Source organism: Sceloporus undulatus, chromosome 1, assembly GCF_019175285.1.
Source record: "Sceloporus undulatus isolate JIND9_A2432 ecotype Alabama chromosome 1, SceUnd_v1.1, whole genome shotgun sequence".
Classification (NCBI taxonomy): Eukaryota; Metazoa; Chordata; class Lepidosauria; order Squamata; family Phrynosomatidae; genus Sceloporus; species Sceloporus undulatus.
The window spans coordinates 212,000,768-212,023,352 of record NC_056522.1 but is presented as its reverse complement, the minus strand read 5'-3'; the positions used below and the strand labels follow the sequence as shown (position 1 = coordinate 212,023,352).

At 43.4% G+C, this 22,585-nt stretch overlaps 1 protein-coding gene across 4 annotated transcripts in view; it reads right to left on the bottom strand.

Moving 5' to 3' along the window:
• Positions 1-22,585, bottom strand: part of LOC121931903 (sodium channel protein type 1 subunit alpha) — a 167,833-nt gene that overhangs the window by 78,796 nt on the left and 66,452 nt on the right. For all 4 annotated transcript variants that reach the window (XM_042470043.1, XM_042470066.1, XM_042470058.1 and 1 more), the window contains exon 2: positions 4,378-4,693. In XM_042470043.1, coding sequence (XP_042325977.1) covers positions 4,378-4,641 — 264 coding nt within the window. In that variant the 5' untranslated portion in view covers positions 4,642-4,693. The remainder of the gene's footprint in view (positions 1-4,377; positions 4,694-22,585) is intronic.

Below are 22,585 nucleotides of genomic sequence, written 5' to 3'. Positions count from 1 at the left end.
GCATTTGATAAGCATACAAGAATTATTCCCTACTACTCTAACTCTTTTCTAACATTACTTACTAATTAATCTTCCAGTGAACTCAGCTTGCATTCCATCATTAGTCTTCAATCTTCATATTCCCTTCCTTCCATTCCCCTGTACCATTTTCTTATTCCCCTCACTCTTTCTTACCTATACTCATTTCTTATCCATACTTATTCTTTTGCCTTTCTACGTTTTCTTTCTTCCCTTTTACTTCTTCACATTCTACCTCTCTTAAAACTCTTCCCCCACAGTCTCATACTCCTTCTCTACTCTCACCCTCCACAACATACTTTACCCTCACCCCTAACCATATATATCTACCATTCATTCTAACTTCCTTCCTTTAAGCGCTGGTTTTATTTCAATTATCCTTTGACTTTCCTTAAATATTCTAAATTTGACTCATCTGTTCTTCTACCTCTACTTATTTCCCTCAAATCAGTACCTTATTATTATTTGTGCTTATGTGAGATACATTCTGCATATCCTGGAATATTATGAGCAACATAATGGGGGGGAAAAGGAGGTCTAATATTCCTAGATTTGGAAAAAGCCTTTGACATGGTGTATTGGGATAAGATGCTGGAAGTGCTGAGAAAAAAAAATGAATATTGGAGGACAGTATGTTGGCTGGATAAAGAAAATATATAATGATCAGAAGGCATGGATAGTTATTAACGGGGAAAAACTAAAACTTTCCAAATTGAAAGATGGACAAAACAAGGTTGCCCACTATCTTGGCTGTTTTTTTTAAATTGATGATGGAAGTTTTAATTTGAAAAATAAATGATGATCAGCAGATATAGGGCATTAAAATTAAGAGATGCCATTATAAAATCAGAGCATTTGTGTTGTTTTGGAAAAGCCAATAGAAAAGATAGAGAGATTGTTAGAAATATTGAAGCTGTTTGGAGAAATAACAGGGTGCACAGTGGAAAAAGAGAAATCAGCGATAATTACAAAAAATATACCATATATACTCCACTATAAGTCGACTGCATGTATAAGTCAAGGGTAGCTTTTGGGGCCAAAATTATGGATTTTGATATGACTTGTGGATAAGTTGAGAGTAAAACATTGGGGCATATAACAAAGGAGCTAAAGGAAGAAGGCCAAAAAAAGGTGCCAAAGAACTTACAAAATTCCAGCAGGCATATCTGTTTGTGCTCTCCCTAAAGGCTGGATGGATGAGAGAGTGGGGGGAGTGTCAGGGGCTGTGCACACCGGCCATAAAGGCCAGCCTGGGGGCAGAGTCAGGGCATGGCATTCACATGATGCACACTCTGACTCTTCCCCCAGAGCGGTGTGATACTACATGCTGCACCATATGGCATGCAGCATCACAGTGCTCCTCTGGTTTTTTGTGGCTCCTTTTTGTGCCCTGGAAGGGCCAGACTGGGGCCGTGGTGTGCAGTTGCCGCAGCCTCAATCTAGTGCAGCTGGAAGCAGCTGCAGGCCACCTTAAGGGTAGTCTTCACAGCCTCAGTGCTTTCAAGACAAATTATACTCTTGCCTTTCACTGGGGCTTGGTTCCTTTTTAAAATGAGAATTCATGTAATGTACAGTACTTACATTGACCCATGGATAAGTTAATCCAGATTTTTTGGGTCAATTTTTTAAATAAAATTTCTAGACTTATACATGAGTATATGCAGTAAATACAAGTGAGCAAAATATATTGCAAGAAAAAGCAGGGATTAAAATAGAGAAAAAAGTGAGATATTTGGAAGTAATGATAATGAAACCATCAGTTTTGCAGATGTACACACAGGACTGCTCACATCAACGAAGAAATCTTTTGGTGAACTCTTTTACTGGACCATCTGGCCCAAACAAATTTTCATTTTCGTGAACATGTTTGGGTTCATTTTCTTGCTTCATAAAGATGCTCTATGTGGTTGATATTGTTGTCTGACCTTCAATCCGTTCTGAATGCTGACTAAGAAAGCTCAGAATGACAAGATTCCAAATCAAACCTAGAGGTGGAGTGGGGAGTTGTCTTATTAAAGCCCATAATGAAGGAATTATCAGAAGGGCTATCTTTTCACTGAACCATCTGCAGAACACCTTTATTAGGTTGTTTGGTTACTGAGATCTATAGAAGCGATTGTCCTCTACATCTTCCAGTATCAGAGGGACAGCTTGGAGGAAAAGTGGAACAGGGCCTTCTTACTGGGCTCTGAAACTCTCCTCTTAGGGAGGTCGATTGAACCCTTTCCCTATTGGTTTTCTTTCAGCTCACAAAAAACACATCATTCTAGGCAAAATTTTGGTGTTCTGAATGGCTTATGGTATCTTGTGGTTATTTTAATTTTAGGGGGCTGATGTTTTTATTTACTTTTGCTTTTATCTTTTTTTTAAAAAACTTTTATTTCATTTTATTGGGATGGAACGTTAAGATGTTTGGCGGAGTATACATTTAAATAACAAATGAACAGTAAAAAAATAAATAGGCCACCCCAAACCACAATCATCTTATGTGCTGCTCACTGTAGGAGACAACTGGATCTTGAAGCCTTTACTATTTTGGATTTCCCAAGTTTGTCTTGGACATGTTTTTCAAAGTGTTAAGAGAATATCCTCTGCATCCTTCCAGTATCAGAGGGACGGCTTGAAGGAAAAGTGGAACAGGGCCTTCTTACTGGGCTCTGAAACTCTCCTCTCCTCTAATTTGTACTGAATGCTGAATAGATTTCTTTCTAATCTCCTCGGTTTGCCTGTCTTCCTTCAGTCTTGTTTCAAGACTCCGTCTGTCCCCATGTCAGTTGTTTCCAACTTGTACACTGCCTTTATGACCCAGGAATAAGTTTGTGTTGCTCTTTGTTGCTTCCCCTTTCCTTTTGTTCTTTTTTCTTTTGGAACTTGACCTATTGGAATTACAATTTAGTACTAATAAATATGAAGTATGAATGATGAAATACAGATGGAAATAACTGGACACACATACTCCAGTGAACTGTTCAGAAATAGTGGAGAACAAAAGGTATATGGGTCTATAATTGCAGATAAAGACAATAGTGAACTATTATGTGACCCCAGATGTTTGGTGAAACTGGGCCATGTTATCAGAGGAGGGTGATGGAAGAGAAACGTATTTGTTGGAATGAGGCAAAGAATTAAACTAATGTCAGCCAGAAGACTAAAAAATGATGGCTGTATCCATGAGGAGAGTTGCTCACTCGTTATCATTCCTGGTTACCATACCTTATCACTTTTGCCAGGTGCATTATAAATTACATATATGGCAGGTAGGGGCACTGCAGATCAGAATAATCCTTGCTAGAACCAAGTATTCAAATTCCAGTAGAACTTTTCTAAGTTACTTTATGACTTTAGTCCCCAGAACTTCCCTAACCAGCACATCTACCTGGAGTTTTCTGGGAATTATAGTCCAAAAAGTTTTTTTTCCAAGCTCTGCTCCAGGGATACCCATTCATATATACCTAGTTATTTCAGGGGTTTAATATAGGAGCAATATGACTTAGCTCTGGACCAATCCATTCCTACCACTAAATATCTCAGACAATATTTGTCATGATATCCTCATGTGACAGCTTCTTGCAAAACACAATGTGCCACTCAAACACACATGATGAACATGGCAAAAGTCAAGTGCTGATGCAGCAAATGTGGGCTCAGTGCAGGTTGTATTTGTGGCAAAGCAATCGGCCCTACACACAATCATGAAGCCATTAAAATAACTGGCCTTTAAGGAAGGCACAACATTATTACTACTTGAAATAGTGGTCCATGGACTGGTGCTAATCTGCAAGCCATTGCCACAGGAAATTCCTAGGAATGAAAGAAACAGTTCTAGCCAATGGGCACAAATATAATGCCTGGCACATTGCGGGGGGAACTAAAGACACAGTGGTCTGTATGACATTTCCCTCTATTGTAGTGAGTAGCAGCTTCAAGTCAAATTCAGGTTGAAATATGACATATATAAGTTGACTAATGTAAAATAAGCCATGGTTTTAGATTTAGACTCACTGCTTTTTGCTTTTAGATAGCTGCTGTACCCCGTTTTCTTCCCTATCCTCCCCCCCCCCTTACCAATGTAAATGAAAGTCAGTTCTGGAGTACAGTATAAGATTTTCAGTGATGAATTAGCCACCAGTTTTTCCCAAACCATAAACAACAATGTCTCTGTAGTGTAATAAATTCTTCTTACCCAGAAATACCGATTCTCAAACCTGATAGGTCACAGGAAACAAAAGTATCAAAAGGAAGCTTTTGCAGATTTGTATGCTGTATACCTGACTGCAGGAAAATAAGGGAGAGGGCAGCCCAGAGCAGATGCTGCAGTAGGACAGTGACAAGGTAAGGTGCTTGGTAGGAAACACTCACTTTTTTATTAAGATAAAATGGGTCCAGGTCTTCCAAGGGAGTAGCCACCATTCCCGGAGGTATGTCTCCATAAATAAATGGCAGTGATTTGCCAGCCTCCAAGTCACTACTTGGCTTTGGGCCATTTTCGTCGTCGTCTTTACGATCTTGTTTGGACTGCTTTGCCTTTTCTGCAGCAATGCGTTGTTCAATAGCTGCAAGAGACTCTCTGGTGAAGTAGTGAAAGCTGTCAGGTCCTGGTGGTACAAGCACTGGCTGCTCCATCTTTTCATCCTGCACATTTTAATTACCAGCTATTCTCCTGCATAAGGAAGGACTGAAAGAAAGAGAAAGAAAGAAAAGATTCAGAACAGACACAACTAGGAAATGAAGTCCACCTCTCCCTTGCTTCTTCATCATGTTAACAAAATCATGCAAACATACAACACTAGTACAAAGAGAAGAAGAAAAAAGGAAGACTTTGAAGAGTTAGGCTTCCTGTATTCAAAGATGCAAACCATTAGCATAGACAAAGGCATTTTGCAGCCTTGGGCAAAGGGCAAGATGGTGCCTCCACGCACATGAGTCTACAATCCGCCTGGATTGGCATCTGAGTTGTTCTTCAATACTAGTGATGGGGTTGTGGATTGCACCTGCATCTTAGGGCAGCAGGCTACTTTAGGAGCTTCCAACCAGGCCATGTGGCATGTCAAGGCTATGTGGTATGACCGTCTTTCCCCTCCTTGCTCCCCGGTCAAGGTTTTTCAGACTGCAGCTGGCCTCAGAAGTCAACAGGGGAGAGTGGCTAGGGCAGGGTACAGCATCCGGCACAGCATCTGCAACCTCAATAGTTGCTGAATAAGATAGTATACAGTTGCTGCTTTGTGGTTTTTTTCTTCTTGTCAACTTTCCCAGTTCTTTTCCCACATTGCTCACCCAATCCTAAATGAATGAATCTGCAGCACCATTTTCTTTCTTGGTCTGGATTGCACCACTGTTAGCCAAAAGCCTGGTATGACTGACTTCCTTCAGCTCTGCATAGGTACAGTGTGCCCGTGTCATATTATTTGCTTTCATCATATGCAGTGCTGCTTCTTCTGGCAATGGGGCTCGAGCATACGTGATTTTTGTTTTATTCGGGGGGGGGGGACGGATCCCCCGTGTAAAACAAGGGTACACTGTACTTTATAGCTTTCTCTTTTAAGTCTTGATTTCACGTCTCTTTCTCATCTTGTCTCCTTGCCTCTCAACTCTTGGTGATAACTTTCTCCTCTCTTCTCCTCCCTCCTTCTTCTCATATTCTCTTTTTCCTCCTCTCACAAACTAGTGCCTATACCAGGGGTGGCCAACTGTGGAATGCTAGGGAGGTGTATTAGTCCCACAGGAGAACTTGGAGAGCCCCACTGTATCCATTCCTTTAAAAAAAAACACCCTCTAGGGCAGCAGTTCTCACTGTCGAATGACCTTTTCACAGGAGTTCCCTAAGACCATCGGAAAACACATATTTCTGATGGTCTTAGGAATCGAGACACCGCAGTTTTATGGTTGGGGGTTGTGGAACTGTATTAAAGGGTTGTGGCATTAGGAAGGTTGAGAACCATTGCTCTGGAGGACATGAGGGCATTCTCACCATGTGTGTGGGGCTTCTTGGGCTCCTAAAGGGCTTTTGGGAACATTTGGAGGTCTTTTAAAATGCATTTAACCCCCGGAGGGCCTGTTTGTGTGTGTGCTACAGACACTGGCAATACACTGAAGAAGTAATTTGGAGGCATTGTGGATCACTTTGCCAACTCCTGGCCTAAACTAATCTCTTAACCCTTAGTTTCTCCTCTGCAAACTCTTGGTTAAATGCCTCTTCTTTTCCCCATCTTTTTACTTCTATTCTCCTCCCTACCTATAACTCCTATTTAAACAACTTTCCCTGCCCTTTATCTCTATTTTTCTCCTCCTTCTCATACCACCTTCATTCTTTCTCCTTTCTCAGCTCCTATAACAAGCAGGTTGTCTTAACAGCAGTAATTACATGTGTTAATAACAGAGTGCTTTCCCCCATTAAATGTAGAGTTTAGAAACCTTAATTTCAAAATGAAGAAATATTTTCTCATTTGTTAGACTGTATCTTTAAAAAATAACACTCTAAGCATTGTTTTCACTTTCATGGGGTTCCAGTGCCCCTAACCTCAAAAAATGTGGAGGTCCCACTGTACTATCCTTACTGAATCAAAAGGAGCAGCCTCAAGGGGTGTATTTACACTGTAGAAATGATGCAGTTTGACACCACTTTAACTGCTATGGCTCCATCATACAGATCCCTGGGATTTGTAGTTGTGTGAGGCACAAGCACTCTTTGTCAGAGAAGGCTAGAGACCTTGTAAAACTAAAATCCCAGAATTCAATAGGATGAAGCTACAGCACTTAAAGTGGTGTCAAACTGCATTATTTCTACAGTGTAGATGCACCCTAGGTTTCAGGTGTTGGCTTTGAAATCTCCGGGCCTTGGATGTTCCTGACTTGTCCAATCTACCCAGCAGTGTTCTCAAACCCAGAAGAAAGGTTAGAGGGTTCAACAGAAATAGCCTGGAAGTTTCTTTTGCTGTCCCCTGCCTGAGGCAGCTGCCTCACTCTGCCTAGTGATAGGACCAGGCCAGCCTCCATATCTTTCAGTTAGAATTGTCTGAGTTTAGGATTGTTAGTCGACAGGACTTTGGTACCTTACTGCTGGTTTGGTCAGCCAAAAATGAACGAGGTGAACATTTTTCCAGCAAGCAGTCTCAGTGATGACAAAACTATACCTTGCTAAACCCTTTCTTGTTAGGTAGCTGCCCAAAGACATAGGAACCCTACCATTGGCTTTTCTTTGAATCCCACTCTAATGAGTGGAGGAGACTGCCTAACAACATGAAAGTAGATCAAGTGCTAAAATATGTACCTGTTTGCTTCTTGATAAGCCAGCTGTTTGCATTAAGCCAGTGATCTATTTTATATGCTATTTAACCAGTTTTGAAGAGGTAAGCAAGTGGAAGTATTGTTATCAGAGGGCATCCAGATGCAGCCTTTTATTGCAAGTGGTATTTTATTAATTAAGGTGGGGGAAAAAAAGAGAAGTTGTTGCATTATCAAGTCCTGGGGGAACACACTGATTAATTACAAGAAGATCTAATTCAGTGGCATCTTCTTGCACTTGATTTCAGCTGGATTAATTTTACAATGATGGTGTTGGAATCAGGTCAGTGAAAAATCAAAACAGGGTTGCAGTATCATCTATAAACAGCAGACAGAGTAAGGGTAGGGAAATAGCAGAGTGTTATGGGGAGGAGGAAGAGAGCATTTTTGCTAACCTTAATATAACCCCCGTGTGGCGCTCCTACAATTTAGTATTGCTGAGTACACAGGCTCATTAGAGTTGTAAAAAGCAGCATATGCTCTTAATTTCTCTAAACAGATTTGATATACTATTTTGGAAATGCACTCTAGAACGGAAGGGTACAAAATATTGTCATAAATATAGCAGGCAGCCAAAAATCAGCATGGCAACAGACAAGGGGGAGGAATAAAACCACCAAGTGCTGAAGAAAATTGCTTAGGCTGCACCTTTTATGCTGCTGAATGGCTTTCTGATTTTTGCAGGCAGAGTTTTCCAATGTGGATTTGAGAGTACAGCACATCTCTCCCTCTTAAGAGGCACTAAAGCAATGTGTCTGCAGTCTCCACCCATTGGCAGGCTGCCTTGAAGGAGGGCTGCGACTATTCATGCCAGACCTAATTCGCAGGGCAAAGGAAGAAATTAAGAAGGATGGAGAAGTGCGAAAGCAGCAGCAGAGAAGAAGGGACACAGATAACCAGACCAGAGAAGTGTTAGTGGAGGGGAAACAGGGTCCATAGGAAAGAAGCACAAATTCATTGTTAAGGGAGGAAAGAATCTCTCTCTTACTGGTGTTTGGTAAGGTAGTAAAAAGACTTTAGCTAATAGTAGCCAGAAAACGCCTCACACTGCAAAATAAAGAAACAAATGAGCAAAGCACAACAGTTCCATGAATAGGTTTTTAACATATATGCAGAATAAATACAGCCTGAATTTCAGTGGTTTCCCTTGACTCTGTAAAGTGGCTGATTCCCAACATACTTCAAGTCTGACCTGTAAATTTACATTGAAAGGAACACCTATTGGTATTCTATTAAAAAGAGGGCCTAAATACCCTAAAGAAGGATCATCCCTGGTTAGTACATGGATGAGAGACCCACCAACAAATACCAGGTGCTTTAGGCTGTATTTCAGAAGAAGGAACTGACTAAACCATCTCTGAGGATTCTTTGCTTAAGAAAACCCTATGAAATGTCTGGGGTTGTCATAGGTTGACAGGCATCTTGAACGTGTATGCACACTCACCCACCCACGTCCTGCTTAAAATGGCAATTCAAACTTTTTCAGGTGTTGTAATTGAAACCCAGATGGGATCAATAAAAGCTATATGTTGCTATGCATCATACTCAGCAAGATTTCCTGAATTTTGACATGGAGATAGTAATAGGTGATAGCAACCTATATTTGGTTTAGGAGTTTTGCACTGTCCCAGTTACATTTATTAAACATTTGAGAAATTCATACATAATGCATGCATTAAAAAACAAAAACAAAACAACACCCTGTAGACACATGATAGGACATACCTTTCTAGGTTTGAAAAAGTGGATTTTGATTTAAAATATTGTTTTAAAAATCTAACTAAACATAAACTGTCATTACAAGGATGATATATAAATCTTATATTTGCAACACTCACTGATAATGGAACCAAATGCTTGGCCCCAGGATTCAGTCTAAACCACACTTTGACTGCTTCTTGCTTCCTGTAAAGCCAATATACTTGGAACAAGCATCACACCTGTCCAACAGCATTGCTGGCCCTCTGCAACTAAAAGTACTAACAGCCTTATATACTGCCAGGACCAAGTATTCCAGTCATGAGCTTTGACCATCACCAATGCCATCATGACTGTCTACAGCAGTGACAGTGGGACAATAAGGCTCAGGACCACAACAAACAGAAAGCCACTCTTCGGCCAATGTAACTGTCTCAATTGCCATATAGACTAAGGGCAATATTTAACCAGTAAAAGGGACTTCTTTCCTTATAAAAGTCATTTCACACAAAAAAGCATTATCTGTATTCTTCAGCCTGTCTTATACCTTATACAGCAGTGTAGCATGGATGCCATGATGAAAGGAGCCAAAATGAGGCTGTTGCCTCCCAAATAAAAATCCCCCCATGAAATTTTATAGCATTGCAGAGAATGAAACAGTAAAAATTGTTCCAAACTAAAGCACTTATATTTGCTGTGTTCACATTCCCCTGGTAATATTGCCTACTCCTTTTCTTTCAGTGCCTAAACTGTATTTCTAAATGCTCAACTGATTAAGTTACTGTAAACCTAGAAATCTGGGGAATGAGGGAAAAATTCATGAGAGGAGAGGAGGGAATTCTTATTTAGGGGAGAATACCCTATTTTGCCCCACATAGCTACATCCCTTCCATGTGGAAAATGTGGGATTAGATAGGGGTAAGTCTATCCTAAAACCTATTTGCTATTCAAAATTATGAAAATTTGACAGATGGCTTGTTATCCATATTTAAGAAATTAGACTAATATTTAAGCAATTACTCTAATACAAATATTAAACCTCTGCATGTACTATAACTTTCAGCTAGACCACCTAGTTATGGTGATTCAAAAAACATTCTTATTTAGCTTAGATCATTTCAGAGGCTATCCAGTTCAACTGAATTGGAATCTCAGTTCAGAAATCCAAACTTTGATGCATCTTCTGGAATATAACAGGAAATCAACAAACAGCTATATTTTTTTCTTCTCTTTAGCAAGATTTGCTCATTCTTTCTGGCATAATAGCAGTTCAGATGTTGATTACATATGCTAAATTTAAGACAAATGCATACAAGGTTTTGAAACAGGAATATCTGTCTTTAAATCATTATCTTTTTTTAAAAAAGTGGTGGGGGATATATATCATAAATAGATAAAATATGGAGGGACAAGTGACCTTTCTAAGGGAGGTCAAGCCCACCAAATTGCAGAAGAATAAGTATAGGACATTTTGTGCAACATCAGCCTTTATAGTTTTGAGGTCCTTACTCCTCTTTTGTCAGCCGTTGTTATAAACTTTGCATGCAGAACAAACATGGCCCTATAAAGAAACATGCAAAATTTCAGGATGATAGATAAATTTTGGGTTACAAGGACATGCTCAATGAGACGGTGTGATTTGATTCTCCTCACGCTCCTCTATTCTAGAAAGCTGCATGAATTGGCATATGTCATAGAGGTACCAATAATAATAATAAAAATAATAATAGATGGAGGAGGAGGAGGAGGAGAGTATATAGCATTAAGATTATGGAGATTATCAGATGGAGGGGAGCTGGGAGTAAAAGGCATACTCCCAGCAAAGTCGCACAATGTCTGGATCCATTGCAAAACTCATCCAGAAAGCTACTACATCTGGTCAACCCGGTCCTTCTGCATCTGCTGCACCCGAGCCTCGAGCGTCCGATCGACAACTCCCCAGATCGTCGGTTCCAGTTTCGACATTTCTGGTGGTCAAGGCTCCAGTTCTGCAGTTCCGGCATCTCGTCATCGAAACGGTGGGGGTCAAGTTCCTCCAGCCTCGTCGGGCTCGAGTTCGTCTTCAACTTCATCGGCTGAGCGTCGAAAGGAGAAGAAAAGAAAACGCAAGGCCAAGAGGAGACGTCGCAGAGAGCGCGCCGCGAGGGAGTTCTTCACCCTCCCGCAGGAGTCAAGACTTCGGTGGGGTGCCTGTTGGGAGGGATGGTTTTTGGGTGGAAACATGCCTTGGTTTCCAGGTCTGCATACGTGGGCCATCAAGAAAAGGGCTTGGCGCCCGGGCCTCAAGGTTGTGGATGGATCCGCTTGCGGCGGATTTTCCGGTTTGTTCGCCAGGTGGAGCGTCCACCGTGGTGCCTCTATCCAAGAAGGTGCGCAAAAACATCTTAAGGGGTGTACGTTGATGTTTTTAACCCTGCTGCAGCCTAAAGAAGTGATGCGGTTGCTGTCACTTCAGCTAGAAGAGCAAGCGTGAGCCACAGGTGGTTCCGGTAGAGCCCACCTTTTCCAATTGTTTGGAAGGTTTTGCCATCTTCAGGGCGGTGGTTTCTATGGCCCTTCCCTGAACGTGCTTGAATTTGGACAGCCATTGTTTAAATGTTTTGGCGGGCTAGGGACTTCGCGGAGATGCAGCTGCCATCGCTTAGGATGCGGCCTTTCGGCAACATTCACCCAGAATTCCAGGGAGCGTTGGGATTTGCTCCACATGAATTTTGGTTGTTGGAGGTTGGCACACCTGCGGCCCTCAAGGAAACACAGAAGGGACTTGTCTAGAAGGACTCTAAATTTTTACCATTTGGATTGGGACTTTTAATTCTGATCATTGTGCTCATACCAATGTAATTTTGATCATAGTTGCACTGGCTGTAGAGGGGCTCATCCTAGATCTTCATGTTTTCGTCCGGCTCAAGCATATCATCAGACTTTTCGTGGAGGGCGCACTGCTCCGGCCTCCATTGGCAAGCGTGCTGGTGAAGGGGGCATAGTTGCTGGTTCTTTGGGGCCGTAATTAACTAATATTCCTGCCTAAAAAAAAAAATCTATATTGGCTTTGGTCTGATTCCTGGTGCCCTTCACCTGGGGATTGTAGCATTCCCTAACCTTTAGCTGCCTCAGCTGGCTTCAGTTTCCCTTCCAGATTCAGCCTAGTCCCAGAATTTGTTAATTTCAGCCCAGCTGTGTGTCTGGCCAATTTTGTTTTTTTCCTCCCTCTACACTTCTTTCTTTGGTTTCTTATTTGGTTTTGAGGGGTGTATGGGTCAGTTTCATGGAAAATTTTTGTCCATTGGGAGCTGGTTTCATTTCTTTCAAGCAGCCTATTTGGGCTGAGTTTCTCAGTAACAGGTTCGTCTCCCCCTTGTTCAATTGGTTATGGTCGTTTGAGCCATGCATAATTGATTCAAGTAATTAGGAATATGGTATTATGTGTGTATGTTTTTAAACGATAATGTTTCTTTCACAGCTCTCATTTGTCCAGAAGGGGTGTTTCTATGTTGCCTTTATAGCCTTGTTGGAGGTGTTGTTGTTTGTTATGGCTAGTGTCTGAGTTCCTTACCACCTTGATACCTGCCATTCAACATGCTTTATATTTTCTTTTGTTATTTCATAATTCGGCATTGCTGCTGTGTCTGGCTCTAGAATCACAGGTGTGGTTTGTACTTTTGTTGGTTTTACACTATATATTGCTCCTAATATTTTTGTCAATTAGATGACGTTTCGTTCTATTTACAGGCCAAGTTTCCAGTGACCATTGGCTCCTGTCGAAGAAAAATAAGGGGCTATGGTTGGGTTGGAGCTAAGGCCTTCGGCATGGTTGCCAGACGTTCTATATGTTTTTATTTGACACCATTGTCACCCTCCCCGCCCCCCTTTTTTTCCTGTTGTTATGGCATCAGTTATGAATCTGTTCTACATCCGGTGGTCTTCTTTGAGGGCTCTTGTGGGGGAGAGCTGGTGGTTGGGTCCAAGAGCGATGTGCCAGAGGGCTGTGGTGCCTATGGCATTTGCTCAGTAACATGGTGTTACTTTACCTTTATGGTCCAAGTGCAACCTACGGTCTGGGTCTGGCAGTATGGTTCATTGCGGTGTGGTTCAATTATTTCTCAGGCTGCGCTCAGGCTTTTCCAATTGGTCAGGTTTGGCCTGGGTTGTTTCATTGTGTTCATGTCTATTCTTAACTGCAATAATATGCTATTTTGATTGCACTGTTTGTTTGTCTGTTGTTGTTTTTTGGGGCTCTCACCACTGGGGACAGCCAGGCCCCCCCTTTGTTTGCTGTTGTCGATTTGCTGCTGCCTGCAGGATTGCCTTCATAGCACGTTGCCCTCTCATGTGGAGAATTGGCTTATGCGGTTGTTCATCCGCACTTGGACCTATGCATTGAATGTTAGCATCGCTCTTGGCAGGGTTGGCGGTAGGCCTGCTCGCAGCCTTTTGTGGCGGCAGCATAGGCCAGGATCCTCGCACGGTGTGATACCAGGGATAGGGACCTCGGTTTGGGAGTCACAAGGTACCCGGGGCGAATAGGGCAGGCGTATGGCCATTGCGGGGGCCATAACGTGGGAGCGCCGGGGGGGGCTCGGGGGTCTGTGGGGTGGGGTGTTGCTGCTGTCGGGGGTGGGTGGCGTTAGTGGGTGAATAAGGTGGGGTGAAGCGCAGTGTCGAGGGGGGGGGGTTTGTGGGGGGTGTGGCGGGGGGGTCATGTGTGGTGTGTGCTCTTGAGGTGGGGTTCTGCGGCGGGGCTGGGCCGTGTGAGGGTTCAGGGGGTGATGGCGCGGCATTGGCGGGGGGGTGCCTGTGTGGGGGGGTTGGTTGGCGCTGGGGTGTGGGGGTGTTTTTGGTGGTGTGCTGAGTGGGTGCAGTGGGGACAGGGCTCAGTGGGGCTCGGTCTGGTTGTTCGGTAGTGTCGCGGCGAGATCCCGGTGGTGTGTTGAGGTCTCCGCATGCGACCGGGGGGTGTCTGTGGGTTCAGGTGGGGGTGGGGGTGGGGGATAGTACAACAGGGTGGGGGGGGCGGGGTTGGGTGGGTGTCAGTGATGGTGGGACGAGATCAGCGGGTGGTGGGGTGGAGCGCGGTCGGGGGGGGGAGGATGGCTTGTGGCTAACCCTTGGGACCGAATGTTGTGCATGCGTGCGGGTAAGTAAAGGTTGGTCGGTCCAATGGTTGTCTGGTCAACGTGGTGTGTTGTAGGGGGGGGGCTTGGTGTGTAGTTTTAGGGGTGGGGGTGGGCGGGTTTAGTGTGTGGTGGGTGGAGCGGGGGGCTCTGACAAGTTATAAAATATTTTGTGTACCCACAGGCGGCTTTACAGACATTGCGAGGTGTGGTGCTGTTCAAATGCTCTGTGCTGCTGGATCTCAAGGGTTTTAGAGCGGTCGTGTCGTAGTTAGGTTTTAGGTTTTTATAATTGTGTCTTCTCCTGTAAGGTTTCTAGAGGTTTCTAACTGTCGGGTCTAATATCTTATATTTTTGAAACACGGGTGCTGTGGATCTGTTCAATATGACATTGTTTAAGGTGTATGGTTTAAACAATTAGTGGTTTTAATCTCAAGAATAGACTAGTTGTGAATTCTTGTTGGAATGCCCACCATGTTGTTAATTTGTTTGTTTAAATTCATTGTTGTTGTTTTGTTTGTGTAAATTTCTAAGCTGCTTTGTATTTCAATTTTGGAGAGAAAGTGGATAAAGTACACAACCAACAACAACAACAAACAACAACTGGACCAACTTCTGAGTAACTAGCTATGACCATTCAAAGCGCTATCATAAGGGATAATCCAGACTGTTAGAAAAATTCTCCCTATGTGCAGCCTGGAACAAGATCTTGCCTCTCATGGCCACCACACACTGTCTGGTAAGGGCATAAGCAGAGAGCACTTGTCAGTAGGTTTGCTGTCCCAAGTGTAAATGGGACACTCTCTTTCCCCTGGAGGCCCTGTTAGCACTCCTCCTTGCTGTCCGTTTCTTGCTGGGCACTGGAAGAAGCTATTTTTACTTAAGGAATGGCGCGTGGTGTTTGGGGTTGGAGGTGGGGGGTGTGATGTGGTGGGGGCGGTGCGGGGGAGGAGAGATGGGTAGCGGGTATGCAACCGAGAAGTTTTTAAGTTGGGGAGAGGAGTGTTTTATCATTTGATTATGGCGGGGTGGTGGTGGGTAGGTGGGTAGGAGGTTGTCGGGTTTTAAGGAGGGTAGGATGCGATCTTTAAGTAAGCTTGCTTTCACTATCTGGTGTTGTAGTAATTGTGTCGATGTTTTAAATAGAACATGCCGTCTATAGTTGTGTTGTGGAACCTTGTTGTAATGAACAAGGTACAGTCCAGCCCTTCTTAGTACAGGGATTTGTTTTTAGTACATGATATTCAAAGCATCCAACGTTGAAAAAAAAAGTTATACAATGTGGGGGGGGGTCAAATATCAAGACCCTTGATTTTGCCATTTTTTTTTGGTTAACTAAGGGGCACCATTTTGCTATGTCATGTATATGTTAATGGCAACTTGACCATCCACGGATTGTTGTTTACCCACAGGGGATCTTGACCCCAACAAAACCCAGCAGTATAATAAGAGTCCATTGTATTTTAATTGTAACTGTTGTGCCTCGTTTTCGGATTCTCATTTCAGAGAACAGGTGGATATAGATTTAAATTAAAGAAATGAAATAAACAGATAACCCATTAGATCGGTTAAACAGGGTGAACTAAGACAACCTTAACAGCAGAAAACAGCATATTTCCAGTTTTTCCCAATGACATCTGGAAGGACATTATTTGGCTTCACACTCCTCTGTTCTTAGAGTCTAGGCTAGAAAGGCCAACAAACTTGCCAGACAGAAATGCTGAGACAATAAGCCCATGGCTCAAATTAATGTCTATGCAGATAAATCAAAAACTCCCTCAATGCAACTTTGCTATCTATGGCAAATAATGTGATTAATTTCAGCTGATTACGTCCATTGTCAAATAAATCGACGTTGCATGGTGCCTGTGATTCATTCTCGTACCAAAGTGACTCTAATGGGGGTGGCTGATTTGCGCAGATTGTGAGCGTACTAGGGTCTTGCGATGTCTGCACGTCTAAAACACAGTTTAATAACTTGCATAAAAGGGGAGAAACCGACTTACAGCAAGAAAGAGTGGTGGCATTAAGTCAATACAACTAAGGAGTATATCATGCATAACACATAGCAAGCGTTCATGAGGATGCAAACAACATTCATGGTCACCCTATTGAAGTTTTTTTCTCTGTTGAAACATTCGCTTCCCCACCCCTATTTGACCCTCACATAAACGGGGGGGGCCCTCAGTTTTTTTTGCCTCCCTCAGTCTGAGGCTGAATCACTAAGAAAATCTATTTGGGCAAGAGACAAATTTGTCCCTGTAAAGCAAATCCATTGATCTCTACCCTTCCTCTCTGCCTCTGCCCTGACTTGACACATATGTGCAAGAGTTCGTTTTGTGTTGTTTGTTGATGATGATTGTCTTTTTTTTGCGGTTTGGCTAAACAAGTTAAATATTATCAGGGCATAACAAAAGAGGCCCAAATGTTAGGCTGCCCTGAGTCAAAACATGCTCTCAAAACCAAAAACCCCGAAAAACCAGGGAAGACGAATGCACAATATCATGGAAGTTATGCAGACATTCTCTCCTCGTCCTCACTCCCTTCCATAATAATAATGCGCTTTGTGTCTCATTTCTGTAATGTTCTGCCTATTTTATAATTAGCATTTAGCCTAATATTTCTATTACTAACTTATCATGAAGTGAAGACTCAAGCACTCTCTGACCATTTGACAATCTGTAAGCCACAATCTGCCCCCAACAAGCTGGGTACTCATTTTAACGAACCTACAGAATGGATGGAAGGTGAGTCAACTTTGGAACACTTGGGGAACAAACTGCACAATCTTGTGTGGCTGCAGTACATGGCATTGTAAACCACTGCGCCACTAGGGCTCCACAGTTATTTAATGTTTTAAAAGCTGCTCTGAAGATGCTGCTTGAGGAAAACGAATGGAAAGGAGGGCTTTTCCAAAGGTAAAGCCCAGCACCTAGGCAGCTCAATGGCCACATGCTTTTGAAGTGCAGATTTTCTCGCCTCTTTGAATGGTTTGTTTTGTTTCTGAAGATAGTGAGCTTTTTTTGTGCAATTGTGTCTATTTCTTTAATGCACTGATGACACTCATACAGTGCACCTGTTGGCCATGACCAGTGGGGCGCACTATACGCGCTTCAGCTTACATCTTAAGCTGCAATGCTAATAGTAATGATTTGTGGTTCGATGCCCATGGTATGTTGCAACTCGGCCAGCAGACCATGCCGAGCCATATGGCCCACATTATATTCAATGGGGCTCAAGCATTAGCGGCTCACTCGGGTTTTGCCTTATGTGGTGGCGGCGGGCAGGCTGGGCGGTATACTCTGTCGTTTTGGGTTGAAAAAGAGAAAAAGGAACACGAAGAGATGAATACATTTTTTCATTCAATATTTTCTACAGAATTTAGAAAAAAAATTAGCGGGTGCGTGGGATGGTTAAGATAAAATGCTGCTCAGGGTTTGGGTGTCGGAAGTTGTCAGAAACATAGTCTGGGACAACAGACAATGTGGTGGTACTGGAAAGAAGAACAATGTTTCATACAATTTCACAGTTGGAGGGGGCCTCTCATTGGCCATGTAGTTCAGCCCCCTACTCAATGCAGGAACATCAGCTCAGAGCATTCGACAGCAGGTAGCTGCCCAGCTCTTCTCTTGAAGACATCTAGAAGAAGGAGACCCCACAAATCTCTCTAGGCAATTGGTTTCATAGTGTCCAAGCTGTCTCTACTGGTCAAGCAAGTTGCTTCTCATATTCGGAGTTGACAATCTACCTTGCCCTGTAACTCAAACCATTAGACTCGGGCCTCTACCCTCTGGCGGCAGCAATGACAGACTAGCCTTCCCTTCCTTTTTTGGGACAGAAGGTAAATTTACAATACCTTGAGGTATTTAAAGATGACGCAGTCCTGTGGCACCCCTCCTCGGTTTTCTCTTCACCATGTTGAACATTGCCACAATTCCCTCACCCTCAACCCGTTCCTGCCTATGTTTTGTTCTTCATAACGCTTATCATCCTTATTGCCTTTCTTTGAACCTGCCCTCCAATTGTGTTTTATAAAACTTATACCCTGCCTTAAAAATTGAGGCACACAGAATCGGAATGCATACTGCAGGCCCTGCCACTGGTGCCAGAAATATAGTGGACTATTACTTCCCTTGACTTGGAAACTTCCAAAGATTTCTAGTCCATACAGTAAGTTATATACTCACCAGTACACAATTGGCTAAACTAGAAGCAACGAAGACAATGCCAGTCAGTCTTTAAAAATGTGTGTCTCGCCCTTTGCCCTGATTAACACACAATCATGTATTTCCAAACAGCACAAATATCAATTCCGATCTAAATTCCCAAAAGCCTCAAATGCCATCTCTTATGTTCCTCTGTTGTGGGATGGTATCCTGCTTACATTCCTCCTCTCTCCCCACTGCAGATTTGCTGTTCTAGCCAAAAAAAGGATAGCTAGGGATGGATATGGCATGGATGTGCCTCCTCTGTAATCTCTCTTGTTCATCCTCGTCAATCTCAACATCAAAGATTATGGGAGAGGGTGGAAGAGAGGAACAAGTCCCACCATTGTAAGTGGATGCCTTACTCATGAATGCGGGATTTGCCACCCTACCTAAGACCACCCAAGTGGTTTGCAAATCCCCAACACAAAAGTATCAGGAAATAATAGAACAGTGCACTTGGGCTGGAGAGTTTTCCAGGTTTATTGTGTCCATTGTGGTGTCCTTGAGAAAACAATAAAGTTCTCAGGCACCCATCTCTTGTTGAGTCCTTATATCAGTGGGTTCGTCAACTGTCCGCTACATGTCCGCAACCCTTTAATACAGTTCCTCATATTGTGCGTGACTCCCAACCATACAAAAATTTTTGGTGTGTCTTTGGGTTCTAAGACCATTCGAGAAATATTTGTTTTCGGTAGTCTTTAGGCGACCCCTGTGAAAGCAGTCATTCCGACCCCCACAAGGGTTGCACACCCACAGGTGGGAGAACTGATGCCTTATCAGGTTGCTGAATACATCAGGGATCGACAGAAAAGGGGAGAAAAAGAAGACAAACCTGGTCTCTCAAATATGTGATCGGACAGAACTCTTTCTTTTTCTCTATGCAAGTTATAAGCCATCTATGATCTGGGGTGCTGCGCCAATAGGCTCCTGTGCCCACCGGCCATTGATCTGCTGCCCACTGTCGGGCACCAATGCCACCCTGGCTACTAGAGACAGGCATCTGGTAGTATCTATGGTTGCCAACTGGCCATCCGTCTCTCCCTCTCCTAATCTTCGCGTGCTGCTTCTCAGTCTGTAAACTGCTACCGCATTTCACTATGTACACTAGATTGTTAGATCAACTTTTGTGAATGAAAGAGATGTCACACTACAACTCATCTGCTTCTGTCTATCTCTCTACATGAGAGACCAGGGCCTTGAACAACAGCGCCAAATATAAAGCTGCTGTCTGGTTAATGGGGCACTTGGAAGGTATGCTGTTTGAAACTGATGCATTGCATCGCTAATACGAGCCAGAAGCCAACACCAAAGCCACACTGGGGTCAGTCCTAAGGACTGGAGCGGCTGCTTTGGCCAACAGTGGTGGCTGGCCTCTTAAGATGTGTGTTGGTCATTTAAGACAGCCACTACTTCCATCAGTGAACCCAAAGTACTTATATTTTGCGACTGTCTGTTTTTGGGCCCAACAGTGGTAAAATGCAGCTGGTGATATCCCTGGCAAACTTATGACCCTGGGGTCGCTTTTCCACATTAGAGTGAGAAAGGTGTCACTTTCTGCTCTGGAATCAAGAGGGGGTGTTTTGGGGTTTTTTTCATTATTATTTTTGTCACACTCTCATGTGTTCTCACAATTCCCTTTACAATCCTGGCTGGCATACACACATATTATTTCTTCTGTTGCTATGTCTGTCTGCCAAACCATTTTCAATGAATTACTAGAAGATTCCAATAGCCCCCCTATTGGGAGGAGAAAGAATCTGAGAAGCCAACATGGCAGAAAGGGCTTTAATGCTATTCCCAATCAAAACCAAAGAAAAATGAAAAACAAAACTTAAAATATGACAAGCAAGCAAAAACAACAACAACAAATAAAATTAACTGGAGATCAAAATCGGCAAGTGCAAACTTAACTAAAAGGAAGATGTTGTCTACGCTTGCACACATACCTTCGTAATCTTGCCTCAGTTTACAAAAATACATGATATTTACTAAGCGGTGTACTGTTTTCAGAGCAGTGACAAAGAAAAATGTGTATTTGCTTCAGTAAGAGAAATAGCTTCTGAGAAGGCAGATCACACGGTGTCCAAATAGTTCAGATGCTAGGCTTATGGAAGATTTCTCTTTACACGGACGGGGGCGCCACGCTCCCAAAACACATTTATATTGCGACCTGGTGTTTGCCCGTGCTTGCCCTTTGGAAGTCATAATAAAATAATAAAAACGTGATACAATTCAGTCATAAACAACTAGCTATGGCATACCAAGCCAATTGCTCTAGATGAGGATAACGCATCCTCCAAGCCCATTGAAAAATCATCCAACAAAGAAAGTGATGTTCAAGAGGTACAGTGTTAGGGACTTTACAGCACATCATCTGGTATCAGCTGGTCCAGGGCAAGATGCTGCTGCATGTAGTTTCCTTAATAGGTCAATGCAAACAAAGTGGCTGTTAATGAGCCATTTAAAAAAAAGTGTCATTTTCAATTAAAATAGCACTGCACACGCGCACAGATCAACTTATAAAAGCTGTGTAATGAGGCGGATAGTTCTGTTTGGTCATGACCATCTCCGTGGTGGTGGCGAGGCAGCAGTCGGTTATCCAACACGAGGCGTTAAGTGTCGCGCGGTCGGGTTTGCGGTGCGCAGTCGAGATGTGGGCCGGTAGTGTTTTGAGCTGTCCACTTAGATCGCCACTTAAAGAAGCCGAGGCCGTCGTTTCTGGACGAGTTTGGCAGTCATGCATCAATAAATGTAAAGACAGTCCATTAGCTGAAACTCGGTTGCATTTCTAGCTGTCTTAGGCTGGCAGAACCAGCAGAATGTAATTGTAGAATTCTTGTAAAAGAAAAGTGTCCCAAGTTGCCAATGATCTAATATTTACAATCCTTCAAAGTAGAAGCCCCACTGGAAGTGCCTACATCTAATTTTGTATGCAACATTCCACAGGCAATCACTATGAAATTGTTATGGGAAGACTTTCGAAGGACTGGGGGGGGGGTGGCTTGGTGTGGTGGGCAATGAGGTGTGGGGTATGACATACAATAGGAAGATAAGGAAGATAGTATTTTTCACTAAAGACAATACCCTCAGATATAACGGCAAGTTGCGAGGTGGGTGTGTTGCAACTGTGACGAGCATCCTTGGTTTTAGACAATCTAACCACAGAAAGGATCCATGGGATTAGTGGCGGGACAGAACCACCAAAAGGCAGCTTGCCAGTGGCCTAATTCCCCCTGGAGGAAAGCCGCAGCCCCCAAATGTCGGCTTCCCTCTGGAGGAAAAGAAACCTGGAAAAACTGGGTTCTGTAGGGACCGAGGGAGAACGTTGCGAGGTGCTGTGGCGGAGGATGTGTGAGGCTAAAGCACAATGGCAGTGCCCGTGTACACAGGACGCCACCATTGTTATGGGCCGCCGTGCCATGCTAGGGTTAGGGGCCGTGCGTTTGCCGCTAAGTCCCAACCCTAAAATGGCACCAGCAGTGGGGGCCACAAAAGGCGCTTACGCACAACAATGATTAGTTGTTGGGTAAATCGGCCATGGTAGAGAGCCACATTGTGTGTCAGGGCGGATTTTGAGCAGGTGTGGATTATATCTGGAGGACAAACGTTGGAATCTCTGTGTTCATCCATAGAGAACGCCTCTGGTTGATCTGGGGTAGTCATACACGGGCTCAGCCTCAGAGGAAGGCAGAACCCCCTCTTGAACAAATCGTGCCAAGAAAACGCCAAGAGGTTGCTGGATAATACCATGAGGCTGGGAAGGCGTGAAAGCACCAACAATCAACAACACAACACAACAACAACACAACTGCCATGAACTCTTGCACCAAGCCAATACACAGACTAGTATTAAGAGAGTCTCTTTGTAAGTGGCAGTTGAATCCCCACTAGGACTTTAATAAAGTTGACTGTGGTACTAAATCCTATCCCGCAAGTAGGGTTCAGAGCCTTGGCGCTCCGTTAAAGTTTGGATGAAATCCCTGAGCAAATTTTAACCGAGCCGCCAACCGACATGGGAAGTCACCAGTGACTTTTCAGGAAGGGAAACAGCTCACAGGTCCTAACATTCCAACATGACGCCTGCTGGAAAGGTGGGGGAAGAACTTCTCTTTGTTTTCCAAAACACTTGGCCAATGTAGATGATTATTGAGCTAAATGAATCAATAGAGGCGGATTTCATATGAGGCAAAGTAACTCTCCTATCCTTGTAATCCTCTCCTGTTTATATAATTTTGGTTTAGCATATCTGGGCCATGTGGACCTGAAGAA